This window comes from Nothoprocta perdicaria, unplaced genomic scaffold, assembly GCF_003342845.1.
Source record: "Nothoprocta perdicaria isolate Ctin4 unplaced genomic scaffold, notPer1 scaffold_4, whole genome shotgun sequence".
NCBI classification, from domain to species: Eukaryota; Metazoa; Chordata; class Aves; order Tinamiformes; family Tinamidae; genus Nothoprocta; species Nothoprocta perdicaria.
In genome coordinates, this window is record NW_020455643.1 from 9,544,843 (window position 1) to 9,570,217 (window position 25,375).

At 51.7% G+C, this 25,375-nt stretch overlaps 1 protein-coding gene across 2 annotated transcripts; it reads right to left on the minus strand.

Annotated features, from left to right (window-relative positions):
* On the minus strand, window positions 1-25,061 carry MASP1 (mannan binding lectin serine peptidase 1). 2 transcript variants are annotated; one of them, XM_026045370.1, is made up of 11 exons: window positions 24,876-25,061; window positions 22,652-22,877; window positions 14,836-15,013; window positions 14,272-14,403; window positions 13,618-13,814; window positions 13,086-13,233; window positions 12,485-12,603; window positions 10,833-10,911; window positions 5,734-5,871; window positions 5,046-5,120; window positions 1-2,506 (listed from the first exon to the last, which is right to left on the minus strand). In XM_026045370.1, the coding sequence occupies exons 1-11, from the start codon at window positions 25,052-25,054 to the stop codon at window positions 1,611-1,613; spliced, it is 2,367 nt and encodes a 788-aa protein (XP_025901155.1). In that variant the 5' UTR covers window positions 25,055-25,061; the 3' UTR covers window positions 1-1,610. The 2 variants fall into 2 exon arrangements, with proteins under 2 accessions (XP_025901155.1, XP_025901156.1); XM_026045371.1 differs by lacking the exons at window positions 1-2,506; window positions 5,046-5,120; window positions 5,734-5,871 and adding an exon at window positions 8,662-8,869 and having other exon boundaries at window positions 24,876-24,924.
* Between the last annotated feature and the right edge of the window lie 314 nt (window positions 25,062-25,375).

Consider the following 25,375-nt stretch of genomic DNA (forward strand, 5'->3'; position numbering starts at 1 on the left):
ACAAAACAAATAAAAAACCTTGGAGTTACACAGCATAGCCATGAGTACAGTTCTTAGCATGTCTTTAAGTTAGACCTGTTCCTTCATCCTCCTGCTTCTCTTCATTCTCTACAAATGACTTTTTGAATGTCAGGCTAAATAGCACAGTAACTCATTCACTTTTGTGCATGACAAAGCTGAAGGAAGAGGAGGACAGGTCCAAAGGAGACTAAATGGATGTAGGAAGGAGAGCAGACACATTCTTTTATGTTGCTGACAGCTATAGAAGGCATTTACTGGCAAGTGGAGATGTCCCTGCTGAAGGAAACTGTGTTCACCTGACTTTGTTCCTTGGCAAGGTTTACTGCTTTTATAAAGGAAGATGGGGGAGATATGAATTGTTACACTACCTTGGCAAAGTGGGCTGAGTCTGGCCCTGGAGCGATTCAAACACCCATAATCCACCAAAAGAGCCACAGCTGAACTCTGGACATCATGAGTAACCTGTAAACTCGCCAGGTCAAGGGTTTTAAAAGCAACCAGAAGGAACTTGATTCCTGAGACAGTGGATGAATTGCCATGCAAGACTGCCCAGAACCCCTAGAAGAGGTTAAATATCAAGGAATGGCTACAGATGGATTGGCTTCATTCCTGTAACTCTCAGTGGCAATAAGTCCATTTGCTCTGAAATGCTTCTGCTGTGAATAAATGTTTGTTATGTACATTTTTCCAGGCGTGCCAGATGTGCTGCTGTCTTGTGTATTGGAAATCTTTCCTTAGGAGGTCTACTGTGGCTGGAAACCACCCTCAGATCTGGTCTGAAGGGAGGACTGGAGAGCACTTGAGGTAATGGAGATGATGAATACGGAAGGGAGGCAAGAAGGTGGGGGCTGGATATGAGGATGAAACTGAGGTCAATCTCTGCTTCCCATCCCTGTGCCCTTTGTGGTGTGCCCACCCGAACATGGTAGGTAGAGTTCTCCACTGGGTTGGTGCTGTCTCGGCAGCATGATGACATAATATCTGCTTGAAGCCATGGCTGAAGGTTAATATGGAAACATCCTGATGTCCCCAGGGACATTTGTTTGCAGATAAAATACTGGCAACCGTCCAGTGCTGTCTCACTACTCCTCACATGAAAATGATGTCACGCAGTGTAGGGGACCCGTGAGGCCCAGGCCTGCTCTGCTGGGTTTTCCACATTGTCCTCAGCCCTTGTTGTTCCTGCAGTTACCTTTTCTGATGAGAAGAACTAGTGTGAGAGCTTAGGGTGTGGGGGAAATACTCTGTGCACAGGCAAGGCTTAGGGCCTCCTCCATCACTGTGCCTTTGTCATGGCTTGGAGGCAGTCTCTCCGGGAGTGTGGGTAAGCTTTGGAGCTCAGCAGTATGAGCTAAGGAAACTGGCTGAAATCTAGCCCTTTGCTGCCCTTCCCCAGCTCCCTAGCAAACATTTCCAAAGAGCACAAGCAAAGGGATGTAGGACCAAGTGAAACACATGACGGGGAGGGCTGGCAAGGCCTGGAGTGTGGCTGAGCATCGTGGCTACTGCTTGCGAAAGACCAATCTGGAGCATATTAGAAAACAAACAAAAAACAACAAAGCAGCAGCAGCAGCAAGCTGCTTCGTCATTCATCTCTCCAGCTCAGGGTCCAGAAATGTCCACCTCTCAGAAGAGCCTGTTTTCTTCTCCACCCAGTCCACATAGTTGGAGACTTTGGTGTAGACACCATACACCTGCTTGCTGCCGCACTCCTCTGGGCCACCCCATGAAACCAGCCCTTGGGCTACCCACCTGTGGGTCCCCGGGTCCTGAATGACAAAGGCTCCCCCACTGTCTCCCAAGCAAGTGTCCTTCCCACCTTCATAGTATCCAGCRCAGAACATGTTCTCGGTCACACTGTAGTTCCCCGACCGGGACTCGTAGCTGGTCTTGCACTCTGCGTGGAGCACCACTGGGAGTTTGACATACTGCAGGATATCGGACAGTGTCCTCATGCCTGAACTGATAATCTCATCCACAGTGATGTTGGGGTTGGAGATACCCCAGCCAGCCACCAGCCCCAATGTGTTGGGATGAGGCCCCTCCAGCTCGTGCTCAAACTGAGGCAGGCAGACAGGCATGACGTAGTTCCCCATGGTCACTTTCTCCTTCAGCTTGACCAGAGCGATATCGTGGTTGTAATTCTGGATGTCAAACTCCTCATGGAGGATGATCCTCTCTACTGTCCGGTTGACAGCATCCATCTTGTTCCTCACRTCATGGAGGGCAAGATAGACGGTGACATGTTCCTTGGAGACGGGGATAATGGTCTTGTCACGTCGCTGTGAGCGGAGCACATGGGCAGCTGTTAGCACCCAGGAGTCTGAGAGCAGGGCCCCGCTGCCAAACCATTTGTCATTGGGCACCCGGGACATGTCCTCCACTACAATGAGGGCCTGCCAGGGGAAGAAGCCAGGCTCTGCGTTTCGCCCACCAATGATGCGCTTGATGATCCCAGGCAGAGCACGAGCTGGCCGACCACACACTGGAACCAAAGGGACAAGACAGTTACTCTCAGATGAGCAAGGGAAGAGCTGAGAAGCGACATCCCTATAGATTGTATCGCATGGATGGTTGTCTTCATAACCAAATGCTCATTTTTTGTCTTTTCTCTCTGTAGAGAACAACTCTCCTCCCTTTCCYGGTGAATAAAGCCTATCCTCTCTGCCATCCTCACCTCTCTTGGCACAGCACAATTAAGATCTTGAAGAAGACTGGGCACTGCACCTCATCCCCTATGCAAACAGGTCCATGGAAGTATGTCTGGAAAGGGAACATGCCTGTCCTTCTTCAAGGTTTTGCTTCCTAAAGGCTGCCCCGACTTCGCTTCGTGTTTCCCTTGCCTGGTGGGACCATTTCTGTTGTCCATGGTTTGGAAAGGGGCAGTCTATTAATCCTCCATTAGGGCAAGGGGGTGACATCTGTAGACCCTGTGCAACCCTCACTGAAGCTACTCAAGCAAAAAGAGGTAGGTTTTTCTGCRTGCCTTTTGGAGCATGGAACCTATTTGTTGGCTCATAGACGAAGGACAGCAGGGATCTACTCTACAAGCACACCAAGAATTTGATATCAAGGTTATCCCATGTTTTCTGTGGTTGTGGATAATGAGGCATAGAGTAAGGAAGTGCGCTGCCTGGTTTGCCTCTGAGCATCTTAGCCAGGCCCTGGCGTGGAGGAGAGGAGGATCTCAGCATGTCCAAGGTAGCTCCGAGAGGGTTGCGGGGGGCAGGCTGGACAGTGACAGGGAAGGTCACTGCTCTTCCATAGCCAGAAGAGCTCCTGAATCCCAGCAGGGATTTTGCAGCCATATCCCTGCTGGGAGGCAGGCAGAAGGGAAGCAAGAGGAGCACTCTCATCCATCTTGGCCCACAAAGCCRGCCCCAATGCCCACTGTGCTCCCTTGCCAGGGACATGGGATTGCAGAGCCACACAGCAAAGAGAGCCTGTCCCCCTGGCGTYGGGGCTGCGGGCCAGCCTTGCAGGAGCTCACAGTGACTTCTTGTGTCTGGGAAAGCTGAAACTCCCACACTGGGCATGGGAGTTGCCTCTCCATGCAGTTAGCTCCAATGCCTTTCCCAGTGCTGTAGGGAGCAGGAACCGCACTCAGGCAAATAATTCCTGTGTCGCAGCCCAGCCCAGCTGCTCTGCTGCACCRAGCTGAGAGCCATCCCAGTGAGATGATTTTAAAGGAAGCACATCCAGCCAAATATTTATTCTATTAAATTACATATCAAAAACGCTGACCAGGCTGCAAATGCTCCCACTAATGGCATAGGCAGACGCAGAGTGGCCTGGAAGAGGACTTTCTACTGATAGGCAGGCAGCGTGAGACATGAGAAGATCTGAAGAGCAGCTGGCCAGCTGCTGCCTGCAGATCCCAATCTCAGGAGAACGTCACCCTCTCTCTGGGATTTTCCATTTTCCTGAAGTCTCTCTGACTTCTGTCACTAATCAGGAGGTCTGGAAATGGCCCATGAAAGYAACCATAGCCCTAAAAGATGTCCCCATATGCTCCCAGCTCAAATTATTTCAGGCTGAAGCTTTAAGGACGGATGCAGGGAGCAGCTGCTGCAACAAGAGCAACCGCAAGTCTGGTTTCTGAGCTCCATAGGCACTGGGGTGTTTCTTGGGATCCTTCCATGGCCTTCGGATCATGTAACAGAGCTGGACACCCTGCAGCACCAGGTCTTTGTGCCTGGGTGTGCGGGATGCTGCGGTTGCTGTGCAGTGGCTGAGCCCCTGCACCTCTGCAGAGCAGCATCACGGCACATCAGACCTCAGCGAGTGTAACCCGCACCCAAAGCTGCTGCCAGCTCCCCGCCCCGCCTGGCAGCCAGAGCGGCCCCACGCTCAGCTGGGGCCAGCCAATGTCCCGAGGACTTTTGTTTGATCCCAAATGGGCGCCTGGCCTGGAAACTTGCTGGCTGCAAACATTTCTACCACTGCTCAAAGGCTCGAGACTTCTCCTCCCTCGTGAACTGGGGTTTCCTGCAAGGCTTGGAGAGGTGCTAATTAGTGCTGAATGTGGGCACACTGCTAATGGGAGCTGACAGGTAGTGATGCTCTGCCCTTGGCTGCATGGCACACGCCAGCTCTGGTGGCACAGGGCTGACTGCGGCCAGCGGGCTCTGCTCCGGCTGCTGCGGCTGGAGCAGGGGGCTGGAGCAGCCAGGACAGTTGGGATGTCTGCAGCATCCCTGCTGCCTGAGCCTTTATCCCACACAGCAATGGCTTTGTCATGCTGCTCAGAGACACGCTCTGCACCCTGGCCATTGCAGCCAGCACCCAGCAAGCCAGGATAGCAGGAGGCCTGTGTCCCCATCACTCTCTCGGCCATACATTGCAACCAGAGGCAGCRTAGATATAGCCCATGCTCTGCAGTACTGCTGTACCATATGGAACCCAGAGCAGGATCCTTGTCTAGAGAAGCACCAGGCCATGTCAGGCACAGATGTCTCTGCATCTCCCCTCCGCACCCATCCCTGTGGGACCAGGCACCCTCCTCTCACCCCAGCCCCTGGTACCTGGTTGGCAGGACGGCAGCCTGGTGCCCAGCTCCTCGCTCCTCCACACTCCTGATGCATCACACGTGTAGGTGGCTGGAAGAGAGCAAAGTGTTAGCTGGGCTGTGCAACAAGGAGACCCTGACCACCTATCAGGACACTCTGAACACTTTCCAAGAACAGGATGTGATTTTCCTGTAATGTCCTATGTGCTCCTTTCTTTGCGGGGTCCTGACAGTCCTGTCTCTGTGTGCAGGGAGGGATATGCAGCYACAGTTGGTGTCACTGCCCTGTGTCCTCTGGAGGGCTGTGCTCTGCCTTCAGCCTTTCCTGGGAGCTGCTGTCCCATTACTGCTGCCAGTGCTCCATGTGCTAATGAGTGCCTGATGCTTGGGACCAGATGCACAGAGCCAGGGGGTCTGCAGGGGGATATGACCAGGGACACTGGAATGGGAGGAAATCCTTTGGCTTTACTTGCTGAGGGAGGAGGAGGAGGAAGGAGCACTGGATCCTGCACTTGRGCTCCAAGCCACTCCTGTTGCCAGAGCAGGGTTCAAAGGGTGCTGTGGCTTTGCAAAACACCTTGTGGTGTTTCTGTGGTTGTGGACTAGATCGGACACACGGAAACTCAGCCTGCTGTTCACGATCACACACCGATGTGCGCCCACCCGCCCTGTGCCGGGGCACACAGCCTTGCTCCTCTGCTCACCCGTGCTGTTGGGTGCCATGTGGTAATAAGGGTGCTGGCAGTGGTACTGGATGCTGGCCCCGTAGGTGGTCAGGTTGTTCCTGGAGGAGAAGGTGACATAGCCGTGCTCCAGCTCCGGTGGTGCTTTACAGTCGGCAACTGAAAGTCAACACAGAAGGGAGGCTCATTCTCAGSGCAGGTAGTGCTGGGCTTTAGCACAGAGCAGTGGTCCTGCAGGGAGGCCCAGGGAGCCCAGCATCCACCGTCTAGGGAGCTGCAGAGAGTACAACTTAACAGCTTCCCTCCTTCTACAATGTAGTCCATCTCAGCTGGCAGCTGGGACAGGCCAGCTTGGCTGCAAGCAATGAAGGGACCATCTAACCCCCTGCTCCTCTATTGTCTTCATTGTCTGGGCTACTTCTGCACCCAGGGAGTCCCCACAGCCCACTCTGTGTATTGCCTGGAAAGGCTTGGGGCTCSCTGAGGTCTAGGGCTGCTCCTTCTCCACCTCTGCTGCCTCTTGAGGGCTTGGGAGTCACCACTGGCCTGCTGCAGAGGAGCAGAACCATGCAGGAGGACGGGGAAAGCCTCACGCTGTGACTTGGCATAATTAAAGGTTTTGCCTCTCCTGTCTGTCCTAGGCAGCAAGATCAGCCTCCTCTCCGATCTCTGGGAAGGTGGGGGAGGAAAGCCCAGTCCTGCTGAAGTCCAGAGATGCATTTCTAAGCGACATCCTTCTTCTCTAAGCCCCTTCCCYTGCCTCCCTCTCCATTGCATTATCCCTAGCCAGGCTTCTCTGTCCTTGCTGTCTGTCCCCCACCCCACCCCAGACAGGGCAGCACCTCCCTCACTGCTTGACCCCATAGAACCCATCACTGCCCTCCTGCAGAGATGTGGAATGGAGGCAGCACYGCCAAGGACAGGACCAGCAGCATCGCACAGACTGCATCTGACACCGYTCATGCTGGAGCTTCTCCCGAGCCCTGCATTAGTGTGAGATCTATCTGTTGTACCTTTGAGAAGGGAAGAAAGTATAGAGGCAGGTTAGATCCTCGGCGGGATATTCTGGGAATCTGGGAGGACTTTGTATCACCTACTAATGGACAGGAAAAAGCACCCAGGTGTTGAAGGGGAGTGTGTAGCTTGGCTGGTCTGCAGAAGCAGGAGGGGGAATGAGTGGACATGGGGAAGACCCTACATGCTCCATCCCAAGGATATGGGCAGATTTGGCTCTGCTTCACCCACCCTGTTGTGAGCTCAGGGCCTGGTGAAGGCAGAAGGATTTCTAGGTGCTGTTGCCTTTCCCATGTCCTGTCCATGGTATCCTTCTCCCCCCAAATCCTTCACAGAGCTCTCCCCAGCCTCTCCCCCAACACTGTCCCCTCAATCAGACTTGTGCCACCCACCCCAAGAAGGATCCCCCACGGGCAAGATTGTTCTGCCACAATCAGGAATTACCTCGTGGGAGTCCCGGGAGCTGCTGACCGCCTGTGGTGTGGGTGAGAGGCAGTGTGTGCTYGCATGATGCTGTGCAGGGCTCCCATCCCAAAGCACCTGCTCCTTTCAACATGAGGGATTTAATAGGTGATGGGCTGGGGCCTTTTCAGGGAGCAGATTCTATGGGCCAGGAATGATGCAGAGTCTGGGGGCATCTTCTATGTTCAAGAGGACCAGGAGATTTTAAAAAGGACAGTGTGCTGAGGGCAGGAGCCCTAACTCGTCACTCACGGACCAAGATTGACCGTGAGAGAATTAGCTAGAAGCAGCTGCTAGAGCAGCAGGTGATGGGAGAGGGCTGTGCGGGTGCAGTGCAGCTGGGAGRAGGCTCTGGGTACCCGGGACTTGCAGAGAGGCAGAGGAGCGGAACACAGACCCACCAGGGCCCCTGGGTCCCCATCTGCCTTGAGTTTTCCYGCACTCTTCCCATGGTACTTGGGAGCACGATGGTTTGGACTGTGGTTCCAGCCACTGCAGGAGCTATAAGATGCTGAGGTATGCTGGGGTGTGCAGGAAGGAGGAGATCGATGCTTGGGGACCACTGCAGCTTGTGAGTGTGCTCTGGGGCTGTTTTTGGCTGCAGGGGGCTGGTTCACGGATGCACTTGGCTTGCTCCCCCTTTGTGCACCGTGGGCCTGAGGGAGGCCTGAAGCCTGGAAAATGGTCACTTGCATGGACATGCTGGCTCCGTTCTTACCCTGTTATGTCCAGGGACTTGCCCAATAAGGGCAATAAGGGGAGCAAGTTCGAGCCTTCAGGCCATTCCAGACTTTCACCTTGGGAAAGTGGGTGTTTCACGCCAAGCTCCCCAGCGTACATCCATCCCTCCTCTTCCATTTGCCAGGCCGCATCCCAGTCCCTCCCAGTGAGGCCCCCCGACGGACTCCATGGTGCAAGCCCTGAGAGCGCTGGGACACGGGTGAGGTCAGACTCGTGGCTTTGATCTCCTCCGGCTGTGGGTGGCCTGGTGCCAGCTCACACTTCCCGCTGCCAGGCCAGCAGCGGGGAGCAAAGGGGGAGCCGGGAAGAGCAACCTCCCGTGCCCTGGTGCTCAAAGGCACGCAGCCTCTGGTGCCAGCCCGTCCTCTGGGCCTCCCGCGTGYGCGGGGAAGGTCTGTGAGGCGCCAGGACGCTCGGGGCGAGGAGAGGAAGGAGTGTTTCTTATTTGTGACGCTGGGCCAGGGAGGAAGGGCAAGAGGAGGCTAAATCCAAACAACCAAACAAGCGGGCAGCCGTGCGCCCGTGGGCTCTGCCTTGCGCAACGCGGCCTCTGAGGGGAGGCAGAGCTGGGCCGCGGTGTCCGAGTGGAGCTGCAGGGGCGCAGAGGACGTGGCAGGAGGTCCTGGGAGCACCTGGGCCCATCTTTGCAGGACAGAGAGAAAAGGGGGTTCGACTCCAAACTTCTTTCCCCRCTCTGGAGCCGGAGTTAAGGAAGCAGCAGAGGTGGAGGGGTTAAGAGCGCCATGCCAGTTAGACAAGCCGCAGAGGTGGATTTGGCAGCCGGGCCTGAGACAAAGGGAACCTGCCCTGGATCCCGGACAGATGGGAGAGGGGAACCGAGACAGGCTGCCGTCTCGGCGGGGCGGCCAGCACGAGCCTCACGCCGCCACTTGCTCCGAACTGGCTCTTCTCTCTGTCTGGTTGTCGGCTCTATCTGCAGCTGYGCCGAAGGCAGAAGGGAAGGAGGAAAGCAGAGAGAGAGAAAGCCAAATTAGTAGATGAGCGGAGAGAGGCATGCAGGAAACCCGACCCCCAAAACACCAGAAATCGTTAATGAGCAACCCTGTCACCCCAGAAATGCAGCTGCAATGGGCCCCGAGCTGTGGTGCTCCAGTACCAGGAATCCTCTCCAGTTCCTCCACCACAGCAACCTGGGGCAGTGGCTGGACAAGCCGTCAGGGGGTTGGTGCTTTCTCTCATTGAACTGCAGAGCTGGATTTTATCCAGCTTGGCAGAAAATTTATCTTTATTTTTTTTGTTTCTTTCCAAACTATTTTTGCTCATGCTTTGCCTCTTGCAGATGCTCAGGGGAGGTGGGAGGCACCACAGCTTGAAGGCCTGAATTGCCCAGTTAGGGGCTTTTTAACTTTCCAAAAAAGCCCTGGAATTTTAGTGTTGTGATTCCTATCATACAAGAAAGGAGCAGTTCCAGCCTGCCTGGAATCATGTAGGTAAACATTTCAATTATCCTTAAAAAAYAATGCTTTTGGGGTTAAGACTATTTATGTCGGTTTTTAGATTTTTATCCTTTTTTTTTTTCCTAGAAATTGTAATTTTTAACTGATCTCTGCTCAAGCAGAGAGCTGGACAAAATCCATGGGAGACTTCTGTAGTGAGGGCAGTATGACTGGGCAGTTCCCTTTGCCAGGCAGAGACATCCCTGACCCCATAGTTTGCAAGAGGCCCTTTCAGATATGAAATTATTTAGCAAGTCTAAATGCCTCCTACTTTGCATTTTGAGTGAGTAAACATGAATTAAATCTCCAGAAATACTCTCCTAAAYTGGGGTCCTCAGCATCACTAAAATATAAAGAATCTGCCCAGATGGGAAGAGTCTGAATCCCACAGGCTTTGAGTGCATCTATTCCTGCCTCTCTTTGAAGGTCTTGCATTTCTCTTCTCTGGATCAGCCTTACAGTAGATTGTGAAGATAGGAGTGAGTGCCTCCCCAAGGCTGAAGGACAGCAGCATGTGTTTGGGGAAAAGAAAGAAGTGTTCTAGGTGTTGAAGTGTTACTAAGTACTTGAAAAGCACATCTCCCAAGCCCAAGCTAGGAGATGAACTATGTTAGATGAAAGAAGAGATAATGCAAATCCTTTCGACAGGAATCTCCTTTCTTTTATCCCTTTCCTCTTTTTGAGTTTTGTAAAAATCTGGGCAATTTTTCTCAACCCTTTCACTTAGCACATGGTTTGAGCCAGGATCTGGGACCTCTCCAATGCCTTTGATCACACTGGGCCCATTTGCAAGGAAGTTCTGACTAAGAACGAGATTATCAGGGTCCTAGATTTGTCTAAAAGGTGGACAAAACTCTCTCATTCACCTGATATTGACTATCATCCCCCTCTCTCCCTTCAGCAGGGGCCATTCATTAATCACACAGGGGCAGTTTGATGTAAGCCGTGCCCAGATTTTGCAGTCAAAAAGGCTCTGAGGGAGCCCTGGTCAATGCTAAAGCTCTCAGGCTTTTTAAATGGGAAGGAGTCTGCCTAGACTTGAGAATTGGAATCAGCTCCCCACAAAGCCCCCATGACCTGAGCATCCTTCCCACCATGGTGGACCCATCTCAGATAACGCTCCTTCTCATCTCACTGTTGGAGAGACYGGAGCTGTCTCTAAAGAGCCAGAGTTGCTCTTTTAGACAGTGAGACAGTAAAGCTCGTCACAAATCAAGTTATATGAGCAGTCTAAAGACAGCAACAAACCCCTTGCCTGTGGCATTTGGACCAAGCCCCGTTATGTTATCCAAGAAAAAGCCAAGAGAGCTTTGCATAGTTACGTAGTTCTTTGGCTGGGGATGCATCTCTGAGTAAGGAACTCCGCTCTGGCTTGGCAGCTCCATTTAGCAGGGAATGATTTCAGCATAAAAAGGGCATTGGAAGGGTGGGGAAGGGTGTCCTTACTTTTGCAGATTGGGATCTTGTTACTCCATGTCCCGTCCTTTTGACACTCAATCTGGAAGGAGTCACTTTCTAGGTTATCCTGTGTAGAAGATGCCAATAAAAAATGCTGTCAATATACTAGGCAAGGAAATACTGCTCTCTATAAAAAGTCAACTTCTTGGTGACTTAGCCAAGATATATCCAGACTCCCTGGAAGAAGACTTTTGTAGCTAAAAATCAGAATCAGATCGTATGAAGAGTTAAATGAATTTTCTTTTGCTTAATACCAGCAATTCAGTGGAACGCTCAGTGTAGAAGAATTGTAGATGTTTATTCTTATTCTATGTGCTGGATTGCTTTGGCCAAAGCTGGGTAAGGAAGCAGCTCTGCGTAGGGGACGAGTCTAGGAAGAGATTAGAGAAATTCTCCATGTCGGAAGTCAAATCAGGCTACTGGTTTGGAGGGAAGAGAGCCCCCACGTGAGTCAGTCACACTCCCTGTGGTGCTCAGCTGTTTCCTGGAGGTGGCCTGCCAAAATCCCAGCCCCCTTGACTTGCCAAAGCATTCACAAAGTCCCGGAGGACCACCCAGCCAGCCAAGGCTGGCCGCCTGCGTCCCTGGCCGGCGGGTTTCCCTGGAAGCTGAATCAGAGCCCACTAAGGTGGGGAGCAGGCAGCATCTTGGCAGCTTCCCAGGGACTTTTAATGACTTTTTCTCTTGCAGAGGTGCCAAACTTCGTATTCTCTGAGCTGGCCAGCTCCAGATGGATGCTAAGAGGATGGCTAAGAAAAGCGCCATTCCCTCTCTCCTCCTGCTTCTTTGGAAAAGAGTGTTTGTATCTTGCGGAGAAGACTTCGTTCTTGCTCTAGTGAGGTGGGAAGACTGATACATGGGTCATGTTCGCTCTCCCAAGTGTGAATGTGATGGCTTTGGTAGGACCAAAAAGCACCTCATGCTCAGGAAGGAAAGAGTCTTGTTTTGAATACAGAGAGATGGGTGGGTCGGAGGAGGCAACAACTGGGTATTGCATATGCCTGAGAAGCCAAGGGAAGCACTGAGCTAGCTGGTGCAACAGAGCATAAAGAGGATGTACATGCTTGGTAAATATATAAAAACTGGTGCAGTGAAATAAGGAATGTTCTCGTTTCTGTACCTATTTTGATTTGGATGAGGTGTCACAAATGCTGTGTCAGACAAGCCTAACCTAGCAGTGATAAATCCCTTCTAACAGTAAAGGGAGATGTCGCCAGGGAGCATCACCTCCAAGTTTGGGAGAAGGATCTGAACATCCTAGGGATATTTGGGGACAGGCCATTAGCACATCCATGGGAACTGAGCCTGCCTTGGGTCAGGGGATGCATTCCCTGAGTCTCTCCAGATATATGACACCACATTTGTCTTGTTCATGGTGGACAGATCAGTTGATGTCAGGAGAGAAAACAGATATTCCTGAAGCCTTGCAAGAGCTGGTGTCAATATGTGATGTTGTGTCACACCGTAGTGCTTGGGTCTTGCTGCTCTAGATGAGCAGCCCTCTATTCAAAAAGGAAATAGGGAAGCCTGAGTCCCTTCAGAGCCCTGCTTAGCAGAAGAGCTCTTGCTTTTGCAGCTTGGAAAACACAGGATCCCTCCCTTTCCGCCCAAGTGTCCAGCTCTATGCCATCTCCCTGTACCTTCAGGACTTTGTATCCGGTATCGCAGCTGATGACAACCTGGTCTTTGAAGGTGTACTTGGCTTGAGAAGGCTCGATTTTCCCATTGATTGGGGGTTGCACCAGTGGGCATGGGTTCCCTTTGAAAAAAAAACAGCAAGCAAAGCAAAATGAAACTCTCTGAAGCAAAGAGAATCCCAGCTCTACTGTCAAGTCCTCTCGGTGCAAAGCTCCTCTGCTCTTTACCATTAGCCTACACTAYGAGGGCTCAGCTAGGCAGTTTCCCACAAGTGAGAGGAGGCTCCAGGTCTTTCCTACAGCCCCAGGCTGTCTCTGGTTTTGGGTATTATAGGCCTGGGAATGAAAAAAGTAGCTTGTGTAATTATCCTCCCAAGAACTGCATTGCTTTAAATATGTTCTCCTTTCAGGGCCCAGCTGGAGGAATTAAAAACATCCTTTGAAGGGAGGTCTCCCTGTTATTTTATCCATCTCCTTGTGACTGCTGCCACAAATCCTTTCCCAAGAATATCACGGATCACCAAATATCACAGTTTCCACCTGCAGGGTTTACAAACTTCCCCTGCCCCAAGCCTAAAAAATTGAGGAAAGCAGCAGGATTTACCGATTGCCGTGTACGACAGCTTCCAGCCTCTGTTCTCTCCTGAATTGTCACTGTGGAAGAGAATCTGCACACTGTTGGTTTGAGTTTCAATGATTCCCGGGGATTTCTCTCCACAGAAAGGGCCGAACTCCCTATGTCCGGCCTTGATCTGTCAGAGCAAACAAGAATGGGTGGCTTGAGTGGGTTTCTTGAGGAGGAGGCACAAACTCTGGGGAGTCACTTCGCCCTGAGGCTAGTGGCTGGGAACACATCACAGCAATGGGGTCACTGGAGCTTATGCACCATATGGTGATGGGATGTAAACAATTTTGAGGCTCAAGACCAGAAAGAGGGTCGTCATTGCCTTGGAAGGGCAAAATCAGACATGGTGACAGACCTGGGTTCAGTCAAGCAATGGGCTTCTGCTGGTTTTATAAGCTCCATTTAGACAGGGTCAGTTTGGGGCCTGTCACCAGGGACTATCACTCARTAATAGGGGGAAAATGATAGGAAGAGAGAGCAGGACAGGAGGATCACGWAGAGCAGAGCTCACCTTGATAAAATCATAGGGACAGGTAACCTCGGGGTGGTCTTCCACATCGAAGCTGTCCTCAAAGCTCAGGGTGATGAAGAAGCCTTCCTCCAGCTCGATGCGGTACAAGCAATCCGAGCTTTTTGGGTAGGGGCCGGGGAAGTCTGCGCTGGTGATGACCCCGTTCCTCTGGGTGAAGAGGTTGTCACTGCATTCCACTGAAACACAACCACAGCTTGCTCAGTGCCTGACAAGCCAGCACCCAACCCTGACCATGTAGTTGGGAGGCTCTGTGGAATCACTTTCCCAATATTGCCTTCTTCCCATATCCAGTCCATCCTGCATGCCACATACTCAATCATACTCATTTCCAGCTAATCTGCATCAGTTCATTCAGATTTAGGGCAGAGGCTAAGCTTTTTCATTTCTCTGTCATGAATAACAGAGGCTTAGAGATCTAGGGTTGAGATGAGGAGTACAGCTCATGGGGGAAATCAGGCTTGGCTGATGGCAACAGGCCTTGGCTGCTCTCTTGTCCCAAGCTAYCGTAGGAGAAGATGCCCCTTGTCCTACCTGCAAGAACAAGCAGTTTTGCCTGTGTCTTGCAGCTCTGTGGTATGCTCAGGGCCCCATTTGTGTGACCATCCCCATGTCTGAGCTGTGCCTGGATGGTACCTTTGCAGGTCCTGTTGTCAGAGTGGAGGATGTAGCCGAACCTGCAGGAACAGTAGTACCCCCCGATGTAGTTGTGGCAGTAGTGGTCGCACGCCAGTTCCTCATCGCTTTTCTCCAGGCACTCGTCCACATCTAGGGTGGATGGGAAGGAGACAGGAAGGAAAGGAGGTCACCTTGGGACCCTTTACATGTTCCTCTCCATTGAGGGATTTGTCAGAGGAACTGAGAAATCTATTGTGACACAGGGTGRGTCACTGCAGATATGTCGGGGTGGAGAGAGGAGCAGAGGATTTGTGTAACTGCTCAGAACAGGTCCTTGGCATGCATGACTTTACTGCAGGAAAAAGCCACTAGAACATCTCAACTCTGCAGCCTCTTTACCACATCACRAGTGCCCAGAGAATCCCCAGGGAGCAGGGTCCGGGCTACACACAAAGACCTCAGCTTCTTGTATGGGGTCTCTGGAGGTGAAGGCTGGGATGTGAGCTCAGCCAGGGGACCCAAAGGGCRGTGAATTTGTTACCTACCCTGGCAAGATAGTCCTGGTGGCCAAGTGCTGCTTACCCACGGCTGTGTAATGGGCATCGAAGCCAGTGAAGCGTTCCTCGTTGGAGAAGTCAGATCTGAAAGTGAGCCCCATGTAAGGACCTGGGGACAGGATCACTTGTTGGCCAGGGGCCTGCTCTGTGTCTGTCGTCTCCCTGCCGCAGAAAGTTGCCAGCTCCTGGTCTTCAGCTTCAATCTGTCAGCAAAAAGACTGAGTAGGTGCATGGCATGGCTCAGGATTTGCTGCTTGGGCTCTGCTCAGCACTTTGCTCTGTAGATGAGCCAAGCCGGCCTGTGCTGTACTGGACATTCCCACTTCCTCCTTCTACCAGACTGTTGAGTAAATTTCTGTGGTTTGGAAGAGCCTGTGGAGAGTTCTCTGGGTCAATACTTTCACCCCAGCTTTCCAAACCTAGCCACGCTGGGACACAGGGAAGCATTGTAACCCATCGGTCTGCCTGGCTGCTCAGAGTCTTTTCCCCTCTGTACTTTCTGCATGGGAGGAGATGACTTTTCCCACCTGTACAAATCAAGAGTGCATCAGTGGCCCATACACTCAAGGATGAGGCTTTGAAGAGCTCTGACGCTGCACGCTTTGTACATCCTCCTCAGCCCCAGCAGCCCAGTCCCCTTTCCCTTGCAACATCATCTTCCTCACTGCTTCAGAGGCCAGCAGACTTGTCCCAACCTCCTGAGGCTGCCTGGGGTTATCCAGCAGTTTGGAAGCACAGCATTTGATGCCTACAGCCGAAGGATATACTACTTTCAACACAATGTTGAGCTCAGTCTGCAGTGTGTGTGTCCTCCTGGCCCCTGCACCCACCACATTTGCAGCACCTGAGCATAGGCAGCTCTGCCCCCTTGGATGCCCCATACCCTGTGCCCTGTACCCCCTCCAAGGTGGGCTGCAGGTGGGTGATCCAAGGAGCCTGGGCACCTTAGGAGAAGGAATTTCCATCCTTGCCCCCTTCATCTACATCCTSGATGTAGAGAGCTGCTGGGAGCTTGGAAGGAGAGGGCGCAGGAAGAGATCCTGTTTGGGAGGTGAGAGCGTTGGCAGGTGCTGCAGAAGGCAGCACGTGAAAATCAGCCCCGATCTGTGTCACTGCCACCCAGAGCTGCCGGTACCTGAGATAACTCCTCTTTCCACCTGAACTCTCCTTAGTGCAGCAGCACCTGCCTGATGGCTGCAGGGCCGGGGGATGCTGTGGGAGGAGGCTGGCACCTCCAAGGAAACTCCCTGCCCCTCAGCCCTGCTGATGCTGAGATGCAAGGCAGAGCACACAACCTGTTTGCAGTTAGCRGTGAGGGATGGAGTCACTGCGGGCTCTGGGCAGACCAGACATTAATCACTTCCACTTGGGATGTCTCATGCTCTGAATTTGCTTGTCTTCTGYGCACTACATGGTCCCCTTGCGTATCTGCCCCTGTCTGCTGGGAACAAGCCATGTRCATCTTCACTGCTGGTCCATTTGGAGAGGCTGCAGCCCATGTCTGGTTTGCATCAGCTCAATCAAGACTAATCTGCAGTCTTCTCTATTGGGTCGTGTTTCTGTCTCCAAATCTGGCCTGCACAAGCTTGGTCTCATCCCGGCTGTCCCAGCATGTGTCCCTGCTGCTCAGGTCCCCACCAGTCCTGAACATACAGTGCCAGGCACAGTGACTCACAGCTGTGTCCAGTAGGCACCAGCATAGGCTGGTGGGCCAGCATGCCCTTGTCAGCTGCTTGAGGTACAACAGTCCCTTTGGAAAATCCTTCTCCATTCCCTGGAAACGCCCTCCCCATCTTTTTCCTCACTGTTTCCCCTAGGAACATTTCAGACTTGAATCCTTATGGTCCCATCTCGGTCTCCTGCTAGCCCCCCCCCAGCCCCCTTCTGGGTTGCCGACTCCCCCAGCTCCAGCATCTAGTGCCCTGCCTGCTTTTCCCCAGGAAATTTGAATATGAATAGCCCTATGGCAGAGGAATGCGGGCCCCGCGAGCCTGCCAGCCCGCTGCCGCTCATGCCAAGTGGGAGCTATTAAGGCCACGAGGAAGAGAGCAGCCCCCCGGCACGAGCAGCAGCGAGCCAGCAACCGAAGCACCCAGACTGTTGTAAAGCATCTGCAGAAAGTGGCCCGTCTGGCTGGGGAATATGGAATTGCAGGGCTTCCTGGGCACTGGCAATGCAAGGCCCACCTTGTGCTGCCACCCTGGKGCCCATGGCACATAGGGATCCCCTCCAGGACCAGGGCAAAAAGGGAAATTTCCCAGGGCTGTGCATGCAGGCGGGAACTTGCTCGCGCCAGTGAGAGACGACATGGAAATGGCAACTCAGCCTTGACATTGCCTCCAGATATTTTCCATGCTCTCATATGAGCCAGAGCTGGCCAGAAGAGAGAGAGAGTTTCCGATGATAAATTTGGGGAATTTGGAGAAAAAAAAACCATGCGTCCCACATTGGGACAAAACCCCAGCTCAATGCTCTGTGGGTGTATGTGTGTGTAAAAGAGATCCGAAACAAACAAAAAGTTATTTGGGGTCCATCTGGTTTCAATCACATTAAAACACACTCTGGTGCTTTGGAATTTTTTAAAATCTAAAATAAAGAATGATTTGAAATGAATTATCATTTCAAAGTGAAAAATAGGCGCTGCTACCTCCCGAAGTGTAAAAAAATGGCATTTCAGCTACATTAAAAAGTGCACTATTTCGCCTTCCCCATGTGCAGTCTCATCCAAGGCAGCAGGAATACGCGGCACACGGCATCTTCTGTGCGGGGAAACTGTTTCCATCCATCTCCTCTATTCTCAGGCCAGCCCTAGTTGTCACCTCTGCCTGCAGGGACGCATGAGCTGCAGCCGTGAACTTGTCCCCTTCCCGCTGGCCCCAAACCACACCGGAGCCGCTGAGCAGCAGGATGCAGCAGGAAGCAATTCCATGCTTCCCGCTGCATGGGATTCCRGGGTCCTGGCGCAGGGAGCCACGGGATGAGGCCTGGGGAGCTGCAGCTGAAGGTATCCACAGCCCCTTATCTGTGATGGGTCCCATGCCCCGGGACACAGGGAGCAGAGACAGCCCTCTGGCAGTAAACTAAACAGAGAGGTCATCCTCCCTGGTTAATATTTGCTGCCGCTGCTGAGCACTGTATACTTTTTTGTAGATCATTTACATCCAGCGAGCAGGCTGGTAATTAAATCCTGGTTGTTTGTTTGGAGTTTCTCCCTCTGGGGTCATGATGTCGACGTTTTCACTAGAGAAGATGTGTCCCTGAGGGAAATATCAATTGCTGAAGAGAAATGCCCTATAAAAATACGCTGAAAGAATCCTCCTTTGAAAAATCAAGGAAAGCGACGCTCTTGTGCCTTAAATTTGCCCTTGTGGACGCYGGATAACTTGTATGTCCCACCGTCTTTCCCATTCCCACTTTGCACCTGAGCCCACTGCTGAGATTTCTATCCCCAAGGAAATGGAAAGAGACGGGGGTCCCTCCTCAAGCTGCAGCTCTGTCCCCTGTATTTGACTTGGGCTGTAGCTCGGGGACTGGCATGATGCGATGGGACACAACGAAAGAAGATGTGCAGTCCCGGTGCCCCACACAAGATTCCCTGCAGGGGCTGGAGGAGATACCTCCTTGAGGGTGAGTTAAAGGAACTTCACAAACCCCAAGTGGAATTTGACCGGTTGGTTCCATATCTGCCACCGGAAAAGAGCACGAAGCCGCAGTAGGGAAACGCGGCCACCGCCCCCACACTCATCCCTCCAGGAATGCACTAATTGGACTGATGAGGGCCAAACATACTGCTTGTAACATATATAAATGGCTCATTAGACAGAGAAATTGCAGTGCTTGGCTAAAGACACTGGGAACATGACACGGGGAGGAGATGCTCGGACACAGGGAAGGGCACGGAGTAGCCCCTGCAGAATTGCCTTGCAGTTAAAGTGCAGGGAAGATGACAACACGCAGATTAAGGGGGCTTTTGCAAAATGACTGATGAAGCTACTTAGTGTTGGAAACATGTCTGGGATGGGACAGATGAAGCCAGAAGCAGAAGCCTGCATCTCCGCTTCCCAGAGGTGGTCSCCTCGGTATGTATCCTTCTCCTTGATTCACATCACAGCAGCTTTTGAGGTCCTTCAGCATGCAAGTGTGCACCTGAATTCCCACAGGAAGATGCCTGGCAGCTCAGGAAAACATACTCCTACTGCACTTCCCTGGCTGAAAGTGCTGAAAAGCAGGAAGAAACGGGCTGCCTTGTGCCTGCGGGCAGGAGGCAGCAAACCCCGGGCCGAGGACACCGGGCTGTGACATGCCCCGAATGCCACGCTAAACCTCAGGGAGACRCAGCTCCATCACACTGTGGAACTTTCACAATCGCCCACAGATTCCCGGAGCTGGAGTGTTAACCACTTGGTCTCCCTGAGAGCTGCATCCCTGTGGGCTCCATCCATCCCGCAGCCTGTGCTTGGAAGAGGGAAAGTCCTACGGCATGTGCTGAAATCTGCCAAGCCTCAAGCATGTGCCATCCCTGGTTGGGAACCGGTGGGAGGGTGACCCCACCAGGACTGTGGGCCTGCAGGGACTCATCATGGGCTGGCTGTGGGCAGATCATCTCATCAGAGGSCCCATCTTCATCTGCTTCATCAAGAACTTGGTCCCAGCCATGCTGCCAAACTTTCAGAGGCTGATTTAATCACAGGGATTGACAGAGTAAGTGCAAAAATATATGGACAGGACCTCAATCTCACTGACCAGCTGGGAGATATAGACATGAAGTGAACAGAGAACAGCAAAGCCATCCAGCCCCTTGTGAGTTGTAGGAAAATTGCAAGCTACTTTGCATGTTCCTTCTAGCAGGATGCATCTCCCCATGGCTGGCCTGGAAAGCACCTGGCACCTCTGTGACAAACTGACTCCCACATGGGGTGAATACCAGCCTGGAGGTGCTCTAAACTTATGACTCAAAGCTGTGACAGCTGCTTCTCAAGAAATCCTCAAAAAACACACAGGAGTTTTGAGTCACAGCCTTGGAAGTTCTCCTTGTTTCCCCCAGTTGAAGACGCAGGAATTCAACCCAAGCTGAGCCCATCTGTCCAGTCTGGAGCAGAGTCTTGCACAAAAAGCCGCTCAGATTTCATCGTGCAGCTCCCTGTCTCTACCACAGCGCTCCCTTATGACGCTAATCCAATCGCTTAACCCRCTTTTCCTGCTCGCAGCCACTGCTTTCTAGGTTCCCCAGGACAGYGCTGCCCTGTGGCACCCTGGAAACAAGCCAAACTCTGTGCAAATCCAGGTGAAGCCACTGCAGATGATGCACCCAAATCTGTGGTGAGATGGACCCCAGCACGTTCTTTGGGAAGGGTGTGAGTTGAGCAGAGAGCACGGAGCTGAGCAGGGAGCAGCGCCAAAGCTGCTTATTCCCTCCTGGGCTGGGCACATGGTTTGGGGAATGGATCCAAAAGCCTGGGGGAAGCTGTCTCCATCCCACCAAGACCCTGAGCTCAGCTTCCAAAGGCAGCTTGGACGCTGGTGTTTCCTACCTGTGCAGGGCTGGTCTTCTTTGGGTGCGTATTTTGAGGGGTGACTGTCCATCCTGTCCCTCCTGGCTCCCTCCTTCCCTAAAGCCCCACTCACAGCCTTTGCCATCTCCACTCACCCAAACGCTCCCCAGGCCTGTAAGCGTTGCTTTCGGAGCTGGTATTTTTATATGTATATGAATGCATATATCTATATATATAAATAAACAGCTATTGTTTTAATTAACCATTGTTTCAGAGCTCTGGAAACTGTTCCCTCCTGACGACCACCCCGAAGGCAGGCATCTGTGTATGTTTGAAGCTTGGCTTCCGCTGAACATGCCACTCAAGACACTGCTCCAGAGCAGGCATGTGCATGGCTCAGAAGGCAACGAAAGCAAAGCTTTCTACCTGTCCCAAACGGAGATTTTCTTTTTCCTTGCCTTGCACTATGTAGTCTCTGTATTTGCCCTCATTCCTACAGCAGKGAAGAAAATATCTGCCAGGAGAGTCAATTAGACATTGAATCAGGGCCTTATTTAGGACAAACGAGCAGAGACATTTCTTCACACATGTACATTATCATATACAGAATCTGTGCAGCTCTCTGGCACAGGATGCTGCAGAGACTCATGCATGAGTTCAGAAACATGGACAAATTCATGGAGAAGAAATCTATCAAGTGCAAGCAAACACAGAGATGTCACCTTTGGCTTCCTAAGCTGTGCTGAGTCTCTTTGCTGGAGCTGGCAGAGTGCTAAAGAAAAGTACCTATATCCTTTAAGTCTAGAGCTATGTTCTGCAGGCGTGAACTGATCCTCTTTTCATGTCTTGCACTGATGGTGGTGGAGGCACACAGACCAGAGAGGGAAATGGCCATGAAGTCATTTGTGTGCTCTCCTTATATTTTCTTAGCTGGTGGCTTAGCAGCATCAGGATTGCATCTCAACSTAGCGGAGAAGCTTATGGATCATCCATAATCCATCCAGATGGACATTTTCTGAGCGTTTTCAATACAAATGTAATTCCTTGGTGGAGGCTCTGCAAGATGAGTTTCAGCCCAGAGCAAATTTATACAGCTGAGATCTAAATCCTTGTGAAAAATACCGCCTTCTTATGGAAATCCAGCGACAGGGAAGGTTGTGGTGCCAATTTGGCACCAAGGCCAAATAACAGGGAGCCTTATGAAAAAGGAAAAATGAGCAGGGGGTGAAAGGCGGGAGGAGGGGTAAAGCTTGGAATGGGGAAAGTTTCCAAGAAATCCACTCCTTTAGCCTATTCGGTTTTTAAAGCAATATATCTCTATATATGTCCCTGGCCCTTGTGCTTGGAGTAGATCCAGGAGAGGCAGAAAGAACTAATCAAACCTCAATAAGGGCTGTTAGTAGCGGAAGGAGCACCAGTGCAAAGGGGAAATGAAAACAGTAAACAGCAGATCAGAGAGGGAAAACACCAATGTTGGCTTCATCTTCTTAGTGCAAGAATGAAATAGCAATTAAAATAGCTGGCAGCTAGAGCCAGGGCTGCGCTCTGTGGCTGCAGACCTGCATCCACACTCCACCTGCCTCAGTGTGAGGGGCTGGGTGAGACCCATGCCTAGTTTGAGCCCCGCTTAGTGAAAGCACCTGCTTGCTATAGCTGGTCCGGACAGCAGCAAACCTTATCTAGTGCAAAGAGAGGGAGAACTCAGCTTCTTATAGACATCAAGGAGAGCACTGCCTGCAGACACATGTTTCTAGGCACAAGGATGTTCAGATGCACAGCAGTGTGTGTTCCACCAGTGCTTTTGATGGGGTGAACCGTGCTGCACATGAAAGGGAGGCTGTGGATGCAGGTCCAAGCTTGCAGGCTCAAGCTCAGGCCTAGAGCTTCCCTCTTGCTTCCCTTGGGASTGGATGGGATCTCCTGAGAATTGTAACCATATCTGGGAGCCCAGATTGCGTGCAGGACACGCACAGCCATGGCCTGGTGAAGGCACACATCAAGAACCCTCCTTGCACGTGTTTTTCACTACAGTAGCACAGATTGGGAGTTAGCTCACTTCATATAGGTGTCTAAACACAATCGGATTCAATGAGAATTAAGTGCCCAGATAACCTCAGAAGCCTGGGTCTTTGTGGCTAAGCTCTGAACTGGAGTGTCCCAGTCACTGGTTAGGTCTAAAGTTTGTTATCATCTTATTACTGCTTGTCCTGTCGTCTACTGGACTGCCAATTCTTGCGCTTAATAAATGGTGAAAAACAGCRTGTCTCTAGACTTTCTAGCACTCTTTCTCAGCTGGCCAGACTGGTCTCCCTTCTACCCATCCACRAGCCCTGTGACACCACAGCTCACCTTCACATAGTCGTATTCACAGAGGTAAGATGACTCCAAGTCAAAATGCATGAAGTAGAGCTTGATTTTAAATCCATCAGGMACAGAAATATTCCATGTCATTTCTGAGTCACTGGGATAGGAATCCGGGAAGTTTGGGGACTGGATCTCTCCAAACATATCTGTCAGCTCAATGGCATCTGCCACAGAGAGCAGAAAAGCACAGAAGGACCAAGCCAGAGGATACCTGGAAAATACAAAGAGAGACCAAATGAAGCTTTTGCAATGCCCAAACCTGTCAAAGGTTTTCCAAGAAAATCATGTGAGGTCTCATGGTTGAGATGCTAGAATCTGACTGACCAGGTCACAGACCTGGTGCGAGGTGCTGGGTGGGAGAGGAGACTCAGTGCTGCGTTCCCATGAGCAAACCTCATGCCAAGTTGAAGGGAGGTGGATGTTAGGATGCCGTGCAGCAGGGGTGAGAAGATCCTTGCAGAGGTGTCTAAAGTGGTGCCAAAAGCACAGGAAGAGCTACCCATCTAGCTCCGGGTGCCTTCAGGAGTTAAGTGTTTCTAACACTTCTTCTGAACACTTAGCTGTGGGCTAATGATGTTCTAATGGTCAAATCTTCATTTCACAGAAGAATAAACATAAGCATGCTTAATAAGATAAGGATGCTTTCTTAATCAGTGTAATGAAAGCAAAATGGCAGTAACAGCTAATTATTATTATTATTACTGTTTAGCTTTATCATGCCAGATTGAGAGTGCTGACTCTCACAGCACAGCTCTTTGCTACTAAGTATAACCTAGAATCTTCCTCTTCTCTTCTCTTCTCTTCTCTTCTCTTCTCTTCTCTTCTCTTCTCTTCTCTTCTCTTCTCTTCTCTTCTCTTCTCTTCTCTTCTCTTCTCTTCTCTTCTCTTCTCTTCTCTTCTCTTCTCTTCTCTTCTCTTCTCTTCTCTTCTCTTCTCTTCTCTTCTCTTCTCTTCTCTTCCCCAGGTAGAGATGCACACAAAACTTAAAATCCTTAGAGTTCTTTTGGCATCAAACTCAACTTTATATACCTAAGGAGTTTGCCACAGGCATCAACTTGCTCATGTCAGAGGTGCACAGAGAGCCCAAGTAAATCAGCAGCTGATTCTGCATTTGTAGCATGAAAGTGAGCATTAATAGAGCATTTCTCAATGCAATTGGAAGTGCACACAGCTCTGCCCATGCTGGAGGTCCAAACGTGAAAGTCCATGCTATTGCATGGGAGTTTGAGGAACATACCTTATGCTACTTACATCTAATGGAGTGCACATAGGAAAAGAAGCATATAGGAAATAAGAGCCATTAAAGAGGAATATTTAAACTTTTAAAAATAGGTGTCAAGGCCTGGCAAAGACTTGCAGGTGTGTTCTACAGTGGCTGGAACTATTCATATATATACGCACATACGGTTTCAAAATTAGGGCTCGATGGTGAGGACATTGAAACTATGTAAGTGGATTATTTTTAACCTGGCTTCGTTCTCTGGAAACCAGGGCAGTATATTACTGGGGCTCATTTCTGTATGCCATCACTTTCCCCAGCTCTTGGTTACAAAGAAAAGTTAATGGGAGCTGAAAAATTTGGACCAACTTTTCTTTCAAGCAGAGTGAGGTTGAACATGCCTTATTCTGACAGTTTGTCTGAAACCACAAAAATGTGTGAAGAGAAAATGTGTTTCTCTTCTGGTCAGAGTACATGCACAARGGCTGGATGCTCATCTGGTGCAAATGGACATCACCTCCTTGGCTGGAGCGGGCCTTTTCCCGGTGCAACCCTTTGCTTCCTCTTTAATCAGAGGAAATCAAATAACATCGAAGTTTCCCAGGCCAGGAAGGTCTCATCCTCACCCAAAAGTGAGAGCTGGGCACGATGCACAGAGAAATGGGAGTCCCGCGTAGCACCGGAGCTGAGCTCCTGGGTGCGCGCAGAGCGCGGCGTCGCTCTCACGCTCCGGCGCGGTGCGGGCGCCTCGCGTCCCGCTCCCATTCCCCCGATGCTCCCATTCCCCCGATGCTCCCATTCCCCCGATGCTCCGGCTCGCAGTCCGAGCGGCAGCGTGAAGGCGAGCCGCGAGCAGCGCTTTGCTCGCGCAGGGAAGGAGCACTCACGGCAGGGGAGCGCTCTCCGGAGCAATTGCCCCTCTGCAAAACAATTGCCCCTCTCCCCCGCGGACCACAGCGCACGGGACGTGCCCAGCGGGTAGGTACTCACCTCATTCTGCAGCTCGGAGAGGCTCCCGGTTGGACCGGAGCGCGGGGCAGCGTGTTTGCTTTCGGGGGGTGGCTTTGCGCCGCTCCGGGCGCTCCGCCGCGCGCCTTATCTTTGCGCCGGGGCTCGTGAGCGTGCGAGCGCGTATGTGTGTGTGTCTGGAGCTGTCTGGCATTTTCCATGCAGGTCACGCCTTCCCCTGCCTGCAGCGGGTCCCCACATCCCCACACGCACACGCAGACCTGGCACAGAGGCTGTCCTGCCCTCCGCTCCCGCCGGCCCTCCTCTCGCCCCGCGCGCCCCGGCCGCAGCCCCGCGATTCTGCTAAGTTTTTGTCTTTCTTAATCTCCAGAGTTTGTGCGAGTGTGTGTGTGTGTGCCCGTGCACATTGTGTTTTCTCTCCCTCTCTTTTTTTTTTTTTTTTTTCCCCCTGCAGGCTGCTTTGCCAGATGGCTAAAATTTGCCTCTCAATAGGGACAGAGGCTCCAGCAAAAACAGAAGGC